We start from the raw sequence: 13,493 nt of genomic DNA on the forward strand, positions 1-13,493 counted from the left end.
GTCCACTTTCACAAAACCTGGTTCTGTCTATATTGGAGGCAGTTGGCTACAAAACTTTAAATCCGGAAGACTTTGAGCCCCCAGCTCTATTTTACATTTGTTTAACATCACAAACGCACACTGCATTCTCTACTTGGGGGTGTTTGGGAAACCCAAAACCATGGTTTCAGAAGGCAAAACGGGTAATCTCCTCCACATATTTACTTCGTAATCCGTAAAAGCACTTCTGAAACCATGGTTTGGTTTCTATCCAAACACCCCCCTAATTCCAAAGATGCACTTCATTGTTGACCAAATACAACCCGATTTGAAACGCCATCCAATTTAAATGCTTCAAGCTTTTCAGTCTTCTACAATGGACAATGTCCAAAACATTTAAAGACTTCTACCTCTTCTCTCCACACAAGCATCTAGCAGCTTGTAGAGCAAAATATGTAAGGATGATATCAGCACCGGCCCGCCGGAAGCATAGCAACGATTCCATCATAACTCTTTCTTCATCAATCATTTTAAGAGCACCACCAGCTTTTATCATTGAGTACTCACCGGAAACCTTTGCCATGAAATAAATAAATTCAAACAGCGTGTGAAATTCGAGGAGGAGAAAGTCAAACATGCTTTGTTATCTAATTATATCTTCTTCTTCTTTTTTTTTTTTGGCATAAAGTTATGAGGAGGTTCTTTCATGTCTAAGAACAAACATCATAACGTGTTAATGATACACAGCATTATTATATATAGCAGAAACTTTGCTGCATCAGAAAATCGCTGTTGTAACAACATTCTTAGCCTGTACATGCATCCATTCTATTGTAACTGATATACTTGTTATTCATGTTCTTTTATTCATTCACCAGACCCTTGTTTCACAAAGGACATAGGAAATGAGGAAGGCAAGGAGTGTAATCAACAGTAAAACACCTAGAATGTGATAGTTTATAGCTATAAAGAAATTTTTTAAATAAATTTGCATATCAAATAAATCTCTCCATCCTTTACCTTTTCTAATGAAAATTCATTGACACCCAACATGGAGTTCATACTCCCGAATTGGGTCAAAGAACATCCTTACCTTTTCTAATGAAAATTCATTGACACCCAACATGGAGTTCATACTCCCGAACCGGGTCAAAGAACCAACCACAATGCCATGAAAAGATAATGGGTTGTTACAGAGAAAATTTTCCATCTAACGTCTCCTTTTTTAATGAGATAGAAAATCTAATTCTTTTTTTGGCAAAAAATAGAAAAACTGATTCTGAGCACAATAACAATAGCCATTAAAGCAACCGTGTAAATTGCCCCCCTGCTTTCCCATTCTTTAACAAAGATTTCAGTCACCTTTAGGCAACTTACTGCAGCATTGGTTAAAGTTAATTAAATATCCGATCAATGTTTTAATCAGAAATTTTCTTATTTGGATCTAGAATGAGTTAGGGAACAACCTGATAAGCTGCAATTGGCAAAGGAGAATTATCCCTCAGCAACCTTATGATATCCAAATAAGGAAGACCAGGCTTCACCTGCAGATCCATTTTGTTTTTCAAGTTTGAGGGATAAAATTGCAAAAAGAATATGTGACATGTTGTACAGACAGACAGACAGATCAACCAACCAAGAGGATATCTGCTCCTTCAGATTCATCTTCCCGCATCTCAGTTAAAGCCTCTCTGTAATTTGCGGGATTCATCTGGTAACTTCATGTCGGCCAGCCGAGTTCATGAGCAAAGTCAGCATCAGCAATGTGATAAGGTATATGATCGAAAGTTTTAGTTAAACAGAACACATGCACATACGTCTTTTTATCCCCAAACCGAGGGTTAGAGTCCAGCGCTTCTCTGAAGGGACCATAAAATGAGCTAGCATACCTGTTGCACCAGTACAAAAGAGCTTCAGCATGATGAGTTATACAGCGGATAAGAAATGAGTCAAGAACAAAATCTCCTAAAGCCAACTTTTAATTTCCTTCCTTCTTTCTTTCTTTCTTTCTTTTCTTTTTTTTGCCAGATAAGATGTTATTCACAAACAACTGAATTCTTAAAGAGGAAACTTGGTAGCCATGGACTATTGGCAAGCAAGAGTGGTGTGGGGTGATGTCACAGAGAAACTGTACATCTCGACTTAGAAATGCTATGTGCTACAGTACCAAGACTGCTAAAAGTGCTTACATAGTTTACATGTGCATGTCAAAGAAGGAAACGAACTTGTGTACAATGGAATAGCTACACATGAAATTAATCAATGCCAACTTGTCATGCCCCAAGCCACAACTAGTAGTTTGGTAGAGACCAAAACTAGATCCTTCATAGGCACATTCTCATACTCATCCCAATTTCAAAATGTTTATTATATCCAATAGCTTCTTCTCCTTTGCAAAATTTACATTTACGCCTACATCTTCACTATTGACAATAACCTTGGCAATCTTCCAATGCATCCCAGCATAAACATAAAATGAGAGGAAATAAAGCAAACAATCATGTTTTCTGGCAAAAGAAAAAAAAGCATGTTACAAAATTTACTTTGCTGTATAAGACATTATAGAAACATGCTGAAATCCTTCAGCATCAAGAGCTGCCCGCAGTGCTCCTACACGTCCATCCATCATATCACTAGGACTGACTACATCGGCTCCAGCACGGGCCTTTTGTATAAGCAACAAAATAAAAAAAATGGAAATTAAAAATAATAAATGAAGCTAGTAAATGAGTGGAGGTCACCAAAATATGATATAAAAGGCTCTCTCTCTCTCTCTCTACACATATATATGTATGTATATATCACATGGCTGCAGCTGAAAGTTAAATTTAGTACATGGAATCAGATTACCTGGGCTACAGCTTGTTTACATAATTGATGAACTGTCTCGTCATTCATAATAACTCCTACGAGATATTAAGGTTATAAATTACAATTGCGCTTTAATAACAGTAACCAAGAAAAGCCATTTCCTTCTATAAGACTTCAAATTTTGCAAATGGCTAATAGCCTTCTACCTATTAAAGTTTTGTCGAAGTTGACTCACAGAATCTTAGACGACATTATTTCTGCACCTTCTAACATGAATTCAGACCACTGAGAAATGTAGACAGATTTGACAACTTACCATCTTCTCTGACTATACCATCATGCCCATCGGAAGAATAAGGATCTAACGCAACATCCGTATAGATAACCTGAACAAAGCCCGTGCCAAAAAGGATGGTGACTTACCATACTACAGGCAGTGCAATAGATTGTCCTCAGAGAGAAGAAAGTATGTTTACTCACAAGATCAGGGAATTTATCCTTCAGCAGACGTATTGCTCGAGGAACTAAACCGTTGTCATTGTATGCCTCATCTCCTGTTGGAGACTAAAGGATGAAAAGTGTTATTCTAAAAAAGGCAATACGATAGAAAGGCTATGGTGACAAGCAGTGAGAGTAGAACCTTCAAAGCATCAGGAATTTTGGGGAAGAGCACAATACTATTAACACCAACATCCCTTGCCTTAGCCACCTGGAACACAAAATGCTTCCTGAGAAATACTAAACCTAATACAAGAAATAACTAAGGCGACCTGACTATCAGCCATGAAGATTGGGAACATAGGGGGAAAATGATTTCCAATGTACGCCTCCTATATTGTAACCAAATACAATAATCAAATATACCAATTATAAACGAACGTCTACAGATAATATCGGTCAGTCAATTCTTGAGAGATAAAGACAATTTTATGAGCAAAAGAACAAAGCCAGAAGAAGCTACAGGTATCCTATTTATCAAAGACATGCCATGAAAGAAAGAAGGTAGAAATATAGCCCAGCCGCCAGGGCAAAGGTTCTTGCAAATATACTTATGACAAAGCGTGTCAACAATCCACAGCTCAAAGATCACACAGCATCTCCACAATACTTTTTTTTTTTTTTTTTCATTTAATCAAATACGGAACGCAACCCCCCTGCCTCCTCCTTTACTACTGCCAGTTGAATGGTTTTGGCGCAGATAAACATGAGAATGGTTCTACTACAATTTCAAAATCCTAACCCATTAAGTTTCTAGGGTGAAGTGCTTGAAGTGATAATGCTTTTGATAATAGACACATAGCTGTGCATGAACAGAATCAGTAGCAGATAAAGACCTCTTCGACAAGTCCATGTCTCCAACCAAGCCTATAGCATCCAGGCATAGCCCCTATTGGTGTGTCCTCCTGACCTGCAAGTTCACATGTTCTTAGTCCAAATCAAAACAGCATGGGCAAAGTATAATGGTCACAACAAAATACGAATGTGCATAATTAGAATACAAATACGTTGAAAGCGTCCAAGTAAAAAAAACAACCTTCATGAATGAAGAGCGGGTACACCAAATTCGCAGGTGATATATTTGTTTCCTGAAAAGAAGCTCTGAGTGATGCGGACTTACGATTACGACGAGGACGCCTTTGAAGTGGCTGATACAAAACAATTATTTCTGAGCAAGGTGTACAAATAACCGATAATAGTGCAGAAGCAAAAACAATTTCATAAGCCTTATTTCGTTTACGGAAAATATAGTCAAAGCTTGTATCTTTATTAGTACTCCAATGACAATTCAGTTGAACTCTGCACTTACAAGCGAAGGGACCACCGGAGTTCCAGCTGGGGGTGCCGGTTTAGGGGGCACCGGAGGCGCCTCCGGGATGTTTCCTGCCACAACTGCAGCTTCGCATTCAGCATCGCTCAGCCCCAGCTTCTTTATCGACCCCGGAACGTTTTGGTGCTCGCTTGATCTTGCGACAAAAAGGCGTGAAGGTTGAGGCTTCGCTGCAGTGCGGGCGTTGTTGAGCTTAAAACTTGTGGGTGCTTTAAGACCAACGTAATTCTGGCAATCCAAACGCTTTACCGTTCTGACAGTAATGGGCGCATTAGCCACGGTCGAAGCCATTGAATTGCTTGCGAACAGTTAAGAGCCCAGAAATTCTGTATTATACACATCCATATCAGCTCCCGTAACTTGCACAGTTCGTTCAGTTGTTATAACCAAAAGAAAAAAGTAGGAACGGAAAAGGAGATTCCAATCACACAGTGCTTGATTGACTAATTAACAAGCGGGAGTCGTTTTCAGAAATTAAGGATGGTTTCACGACTCCATGGATGCGAAGAAAATGCAGCGTAACGGGGGTATTTCGAGCCAGATTCCTACCTTGAAGCCGAGGTGCTGTATAGAGCAAAGGAGGATGGGAAAGAGGGAGGAGCAAATTAATGAAGAGAGCCTTATCAGATGGAGGAATATAGTTGACCAATAAGAAAAGAGCTGCAGGAACAAGATGATCGAGGACGAAGGCAGAGGATTGACGAGTTGGGTCCAGCTACCCAACGTCCCGCCTCCGCAACAACCAAGGCACTGCGTTGGACTCATGACAAGATGAGTTGGGCCGGGCTCAAAATCCTGGTTTAGCCCAAGTGAGATGTAGCTCACCCAATAATTCTTCTGGGCTTAGCCCAACTTCTCTCAACATGACAAAGTAAAAAAGAGGGTTTCTTTGACAAATTTTTTGGACTATATCTGTGTGTTTTTAAATACTACAGAAAAAGATAAAATTAGTTTCAATCTTTCTCATTAGGCAACCGAGGAGCGGTCTGCTCGTGCTTCCAAATTGAGCAACCATTCAAAGCTTTTGATAATTTTGTAAGATTTTCCCTGCTTGTCTAGAAAAGTGAAGATTGGATGTCAAATTGAGAAATTTGTAAAATTTTACAGATAAAATAAATATATATTGTCCCGGAAAAAATGTAAATTACTGAATTAATTATTATTTATATTGTTATGATGATTTTATATTTTTTTCGCCAGAACTTGTGGGAATATATTGCACATAAGAGAATGAAACACCGAAAGATTTCACTTTTTAATTAAAAACAATATATAGTACATCTTGCAATAAGTGAAAATGTAAAATTGTTCTTAACGTAAATAACTTCCATTTGAATCCGCACTTTTTCAGAATGAGAATGATTATCAGTACAGTATGTTGGTAAATACTTCTTTTTCTCATAGCATTTAGATTTTTCCCCTCCCTGTCACATGAGGAGTGGGGGGGGGGGGAATAAAAAGACCCTTCAGAACTAATATGAATTCGGTACTATGGTCCGGAAAAAAGAGAAATGTGAATTCATTAATTCAGTAATGATGGTGTTTGGAATTAGTCAAAGGATTTGAGAGAAGATGGAAGGGGTCAGTGTAAAACTCGTGGATTTTCACGCTTGAAAATGGCAGATGCTTATGACCATCACTGGGATCTAAGCATACTGTGATGATAGGTTGAAGCCAATCACGGATTCGAAGAAGATCCTAATTGCCAATAAAAGCAAGTTTCTTTACACCTTTTTCTGATTCTTCCTGTCTATCCCCAATCGCTTTTCTTTATCGTGTGGTTTGAAATTTTGACTCATCTCCTACTGCTATATTCTTTCTTATATTTGGTCCCATTTCATCCAAGTCTTTGAGAAAAGCGATCTACAAGTTACTACTTGCCGACATTATTTTCCCATGCGATAACATTTCAACTCTGAACTTCCTTCTCCTCGTTTCCCCCTTTTATTCAATCTGTTCTGATCACAATTCTTAAAGCATCTATTATTAAATCTTTTTTATTAGAAAAGAATAGACGATACTCTTCCATTTCTAAATATAAAACTTTTATATTGTATATAAGTGTATTATATTTAGGACGGAGGAATATCATTTTTCAGATCTCACTACGTTTCATTCAACAATTCATATTAATAGGGAAACGCCTAAATTTTTCGTACTTTCTTTCTTTTTGATATAATCACGATTGCCTGCATGATTTTCGCAAAACTTTCTTCCCAAGTTGGATTCAAACGACTAAAAACGACTTTAATTTGTTTGTTCAGTTTGATGACGATATATTCTTCTGGATTTGCGTCTGGCTGTACGCATCAATTTTGTGATGAGAACCGCAGCTTTTTAGTAAAAGAAAAGGGCTGCGCATGCATGCTTTATCAGTCCGTGTCCTGAAGATGCGTATGCAAAATAATACGAGTGACATAATAACGCGTACTATACAATTAGGCAGTTTCAGTAATCAGAAGGTCCACTTTTCTGCTTGCAAAGCAGCCACAGTCACAAGAGAGATCGGCTTTCCAATTTCATCATCGTTCTGCTACTCTGTAGTCTGTACTGAACTCACAGAAAATAAATAAATAAGCAAGGAGAATAGGGGAGAAAGCAAGCAGATCCAGATACACCCTACCAAAAAAAAAAAATCGAAAAGAACGAGAGATGTTAATGTCAAGATGCATCATGACCACTATTTATATAAGAAGGTGTTATGTCTCAATCAGCGATTAGGAAATTAATGCTGATTAATTTTTTATTTAGTCAGCTTTCTCGTACCATGATTCTCTCATAAAAATCAATGCCTGGTTTATTCTCTTATTAGATTATGTTTTTATTTTTCTGATAAACTAACGCGACCATCAAGAATGCATTCCGATGCTAATTCCACTATCAACCATACGCGCCCCGTTAATCACGGACTAAACATCCTTATCCAGCTAGCTGCTTTGACTTGCCCATACAATAGTTCGATATTGATCCGATATGCATGGAGCAAGTCAAGCATGCGTTTTTACTTTTTTTCCCAATCTCCAAACATACATATAATCACCAGCTATATATATATATATATATATATATATATATAAACTGGTGAGGTCCACATGGTGAATTACATAGGTGCTTTAGTTATTTTCGGTCAAAGTCTCAAAGATAGAACAGAGGGGGCATGCGTGTGGATGTCCAAATGTTGACAAATCTCGAGCTCATGAGATGAATTGATGAAATGGGACCCCATTGATATGGTCGATCCATACTTGCAAATGTTTATTTTATCTTGTTATTTTGCTTTTCATCTTTTACTTTATGATCGACCTGTCACACCATCACCAAGCAGCGCCCTTTACTAAAGCCAAGCCTCTTTAATAATATTTCCTCTAAGTATATGACTGTGTGCTTCAAATTCATGGGCTTTTCAGTTGAAGTTTTGATTAATTAAACACACTATATATATATATATATATCTCTTGGTAATCACATTATTTTCCCTTTTCCATGTTAATTTCCTTTGGCTAGTGTATGTATATATAAATGTGTGAGAGAGACTCATGATTGACTATTGATTACTTTTTTTTGATGCAATCAGTCGCGACAGTGATGATGCAAGTCTGGAGACAGTGTATTGTCTGTTCTTTAGTAACATTATTAATCTTTAAAAAAGAAGGAATTATACATAAATATTATCTCTTATTCTTAATATAAGAATTAATTTGATATTTAATTTGGTTTTAGATATAAGATCCTAATCTATTTTGTTTTTTATATTTGTCTTTTTTTTTTTAATGTAGCCATTGTAGTAATTGCACATATTAAATGTTTCATCAAGTGATAAGTCTAGCTAATACATATGATTGGTAAAAATATTTTAAAAAAAACAATACTTATTTATTACACATAACTATCTTAACTAATTAATTTTCTTAATATATTCAAATTAGTCAATGAGCTCTGCATCTTAATTTTGAATATTTTACACGGCAAAAATAACACAAATCTTGTTATCAACCCAAAATGCACGTCTCTTTTTGTTCATCAATCAATTTCCTTCAAAACTAGTGTATTGCAACGCTATCAATATTAAATTAAAGGGTTCGTTGGGCCATCTCTTTTGAAAAATCACACACACACACACACTCGCAGTGGTCTAGTGATGGCATGCCTATATTTCATTGTCTTGGCTAATTCTGCAATTATGAGAAGTCACGTCATCTTTGTTCCCTAAATAGATATTTGTGGCAGAAACTTAAGGTAGAATCTCGAAAAAAAATATTTTCAAATTTTAAAATTTTAAATCATTGTTCACATTGACAACATTTGAAAATTAAATGACAACATATTTTTGTAATCATTCTTAATTTGAGATTTTGAAATTTTAAAAGTATTTTTCAAAAAAATTTCATCGGCTTAAGAAAAAAAAAACCTGCCTAAACAAAGCCATGATATATATATGTTAAAATGGAAAATTTAATCTTTAGCCTTTAATTTCTGATCCCACAACTTCCATCACAGGCGCACACCGGCTTTGCAGTTTTCATCCCCTATCTTTGCCGATCCCGAGCTCCGGCTAAAGACGTCAGGTGACTTCATGGTCCAGAAAGCCACAAGCCACAAAATGGAAGACCAAAGGCACAAGTATGGGTGATTATGGTTTATTGAAGAAGCATGATAAATTGTTTCCCCAATGTTTGATGTGAGAGGGAATTGGACGAAAAAGAGGTGAGGAAAAATTTTAGTGACTTGAATTTTAAAAAATTAGAAAAATGAGGTTATAAAAATTTGATAAAGAGAACATATAAAATAAAAGAATAAGAAAAAATAATTAAAAACTTTTAATTTCACTTCTCCAATTTTTTAAATTGAGCTTATCAAATACCAAACGGGCACTTAAAGTTTTTAGAGATACGAGTGATTGGGGTTGCGTATGATAAGTCTAAATCCAGATCAATAGTTGGACCCCCCCCCCCCAAAGAGAAGTCTAACTTATTCTCACCCCTACTTATTTTCTTTTATTTTGAATCTGGCTGCCCCATTATTAATTTGATGCGATTAAGTCAGCATTATTATCAAAATAGTAATTAACTGATTAATCGCTTTGGAAGAAGCGTACGTACCTGCCAAAGATGAAAATGTCATTTTGACTAAAGAACCCTGACGCACGTCGCAACTTGCATGCATCTATATTATATTGCATAATTTGATCACTCATAATTCAGATATATTTGTTTGGCCATAAAATTAGTTGCTAATATTTCCTTTCTTCTTCTGCATCTCTTTCATTGATCTCCTACTCCTAGATTGTAAAATTTAAAAAAAAAAAGAAAAGGTTATAAAGAATAGCGATATACGCCAGCATGCTGAACTCATTAACAGATAAATGATATATTTCTTCTTCGTACGTTCGATTAATAATTTGCTCGCTATAACTCATTTACAGCTCAATATCCACCGTTTTCGGAGTGACGAATGATCAAAATTTATAGTGTAAATATATAATTTAGAGCTAGCTAGTCACGGGCAGCCATGAAAAACAGCGTCAAGTTGCGAAGGGACTGAGTCTGGTATGCTTTAACCAATCAAATCGGCTATATATGCACCGATTTAAAACGTCTAGAAAGTCTGAAACAGGCCGGTTTGATAATTACGCAGTCATTTGGTATACAAACAGTTTATTAATTAATGATTAACGACGAGGACACCTGGAAGCATGAGGTTGGGTTACATTATATATATATATGTAGATATATAGGATCTCAGAGGGGCAGAATCATATATAAACATGGTCAAGATAACGAGCTTTGTGACACAAAGATAGAGACTGTACTATTCCAAGAACTTAGGATATAGTCCAGGAATCTAATCATGCAAAGCTATATGTAAAAGAACTCGTGCACAACAAATCTGGAGAAAAAACTAATAAAGTAGAGGCAAAAGCAAAACGCATTTAACAATAGTGTTTTGTTGGAAGCGTGAATAGATTGATATCACGAAAGAAATCATAATAAGGTGTTTATTTAATTATTGTTCTTGTCTCCTTGCAGGCCGCTCTTCTTTTGGTTTGTATTTATGTTCTTATAAATTACTCCTCTAGTTCTGAACATAAGACTTATTTTATAGTTTACACTATAAAATGGGCATTACATTTAAGATGGGATGGGTAAATTATATTGTTAGATAAGACATGATCTGGATGCACCATCATTGATCACCTCTCTTTCTTTCCTCTCCTTTTGCCTTAATTACTCTCATCAATTCTTTGACCAAGCAGGTTATAGCCTCGAGCTTTTCCACCTTTCCATATCAAATTAATTTAATTTTAAGGGAATGATTAACATCTATGTGTACCTATGATGATCACCAACAGCAAAGAAACCAAATAAGTTTGCATGGCTGTTTTGTCACCAACATATATCCGTTAGCTAGTGAGAACACTATATATATTAGAAGGATATATAAAAGAGAAGTGTAAAAGAATATAAGTATATTTTTTATTTCTCCTAATTAATTGACACTACCGATTAATCTAGTGCATAAGCTCTTAAAATAAGAGAATCATATTTAATTCAAGGGGCATATTGCATGGCAAGTTCTCCATACTCGATTAAATGAGAAGAATCGAGTGTCACTGGCATGGAATGAAAACCGAGCTAAGCTGTCCGAAACAGTTATAACCTTATTTTTCAAGTAATTTGCTCCTCAACCAGACGGATAACGTACGAGTCGTTAGGTTACTTTCTCAAACACATATATTTTATTATTTCCCCTTCTCTTTTGTGTGCCGCGTTGCATGCAGTGTTTCATACACAAAACACACCGATGAGTTGTCCCAACCGAAGAGAACACAACCAAAAGGAAAAGGAAGGTGAGGGGGAGAATTTAATGGAACTAGCGCCACACAAAAAAAGGGGGGCGTGTTAAAAGCAAGGAAATATGAAGAGGGGAATGAAAGAGGAAAAAAAGACGAGGTAAATACTAAATATCATTGTCCATGATAGCGATGTGATCTGACGGTTCATGTGCGACCACGTTACAAGACAGTCCTCGCTGTCAGGCGCATGATGGAGTCTACACACAGGAAAGAGAACCACGTGGCAGACAACAATTGGGCCCCCCACTCGAGTGTGAAAAAAATGGATGAACAAAAGGATTTTGAACAATCCGAATTCTGACCACTAAGGGCAAAACTTTCTGCTTTGGACACCCTCGATGGGAACAGATTCGAAATTGGGGAGATCTGAGAGCAGAGCGGGAAGGGGACCCCACCAAAGATTATATTTCCCCGGACCCACTCAAGATTTCATGCACACTAGTGTTCGCCCCGCGGGGCCCTCCTCCTTGGTCCCCATCAGCAGCAACCTTCATTCATTTTCTTTCTTGTCTCCTATTCACTGTTATTAGTTCAGCAGGAACTTTACTCCCACCCATATCTTCTTCATCCATCCATTCATCTGGATATGTTATTATTGCTACGTGACATTCTTACCCTGTGGTCCAGCCCTGTTCTGAATCAATGCCTGATTAACCCGTTCGTTCCCTGTTTGGTTCTTCTCCTTTTCACTTCTCTTAAACCCTAATCATGGAGCTAGCGTTTTGCGAGGTGTTCACCCAAACAAAGGAATGATTAATTATGGGTATTGATGGATAATCCTGTTGTTAATGATGAACATAGTTTATACGTACGTACATTGAGTGGGAATTGAAAGTTTTGGTGTTTAGTTTAATAGTAATGTTGTTCGTTCACTTGTTGATCGGGCATTGTCAACGTTGCGTCCAAATTCAGGCAAGCACGTCCTTTAATGTCATATATATATTCGGTGAGATCTCATTCAGATTTTGTGAATGTTGTTTGCGTAATTTTGGGTTCACATTGAAATAACCCCGCCGGTTCATGAATTATCACCTTAACCACCTTCCTCCTCCTTTCTCATTAATGTCCTCATTTATAGTCACGCCTCATACGCAGTGTTGACGTACGTGCCATTTTCTTTTTCTTTGGCCCTATCGAACCCACCAAATCAAATAATTCATACTTAATTCGGTTTACCTGGTCTAATTATTTTATGCAGCTCGCTGCTGCGTTTCACAGTCTTAACATGTGTGTGTGTGTGTGTGTCCCCTCGATCAAATGGGCTTTTTGGGCAACGAAGTAATAATGTAAGAGAAAAGAGCCAATATATATATAATCGACAGATCGCTGCATTAGTAGTGGGATAAGACTGATTTTGTTCTTGTAAAACACGCCTTCTCTGATTGATATGCGTAGGGTATATATATAGCTGGGCAGGCTTGAACATGTGAACCCACACCCACCCACACACACACACACACACGCACGCACAATCAATCAATAATTAGTAGGGTCTGCGTTATGAGATTATAAATAATCATAATTAACCAGTGATACGGAGGGAGGGTCACATCGATCCTACAATATTCCTGGGCGACTCATTAGGATACAGGGGGATGAGGTGAGGCCATCTATCTTTTGTAGTTGCAGCAAAGTCTCACGATTTTATGTTTATTTATTAAAAGACATTAAAGCTGTGCGTGCGTACCGTGTAAATGCGAATTGCAGTGGGGCAAGGTATAAAAGCAACGTCGAATTATACAATAATATCATAGACAATAGACGTATATACGGAAATTAGAGAACACACTTGGCTCTGTGACGGAAAATTAAGGCTGAGGAATGGAATACAATAATACGGATTTTTTTGGGGAACATGAGGAGGAAGGAGGGTCAAAATGGGAAGAAAGGAAAGGAAAGGAGTGAGGGTGAGGGGGTGGTTGTACCAACGCGGTAGAGAGAATCTAGGGAGAGATTTGAAGGCATGAAGAGGCGCACACACCACTCACTGTGCCCTCACAGTTTCTTTCTCTCATTTCATGC

At 37.2% G+C, this 13,493-nt stretch overlaps 1 protein-coding gene across 2 annotated transcripts; it reads right to left on the minus strand.

Annotated features, from left to right (window-relative positions):
- Positions 1–262: 262 nt before the first annotated feature.
- Positions 263–5,263, minus strand: LOC114716663 (delta-aminolevulinic acid dehydratase, chloroplastic). 2 transcript variants are annotated; one of them, XM_028901695.1, is made up of 13 exons: positions 5,168–5,263; positions 4,598–4,944; positions 4,325–4,436; positions 4,125–4,198; positions 3,431–3,499; positions 3,271–3,354; positions 3,107–3,176; positions 2,830–2,885; positions 2,523–2,644; positions 1,797–1,868; positions 1,616–1,697; positions 1,446–1,523; positions 263–553 (listed from the first exon to the last, which is right to left on the minus strand). In XM_028901695.1, exons 2-13 carry the CDS (start codon positions 4,907–4,909, stop codon positions 386–388), a joined length of 1,299 nt encoding a protein of 432 aa, XP_028757528.1. In that variant the 5' UTR covers positions 4,910–4,944; positions 5,168–5,263; the 3' UTR covers positions 263–385. The 2 variants fall into 2 exon arrangements, with proteins under 2 accessions (XP_028757528.1, XP_028757527.1); XM_028901694.1 differs by lacking the exon at positions 5,168–5,263 and adding an exon at positions 5,049–5,161.
- Positions 5,264–13,493: the final 8,230 nt, after the last annotated feature.

This window comes from Neltuma alba, unplaced genomic scaffold (assembly GCF_004799145.2).
Source record: "Neltuma alba isolate B1F8T4 unplaced genomic scaffold, ASM479914v2 tig00011685_pilon, whole genome shotgun sequence".
NCBI classification, from domain to species: domain Eukaryota; kingdom Viridiplantae; phylum Streptophyta; class Magnoliopsida; order Fabales; family Fabaceae; genus Neltuma; species Neltuma alba.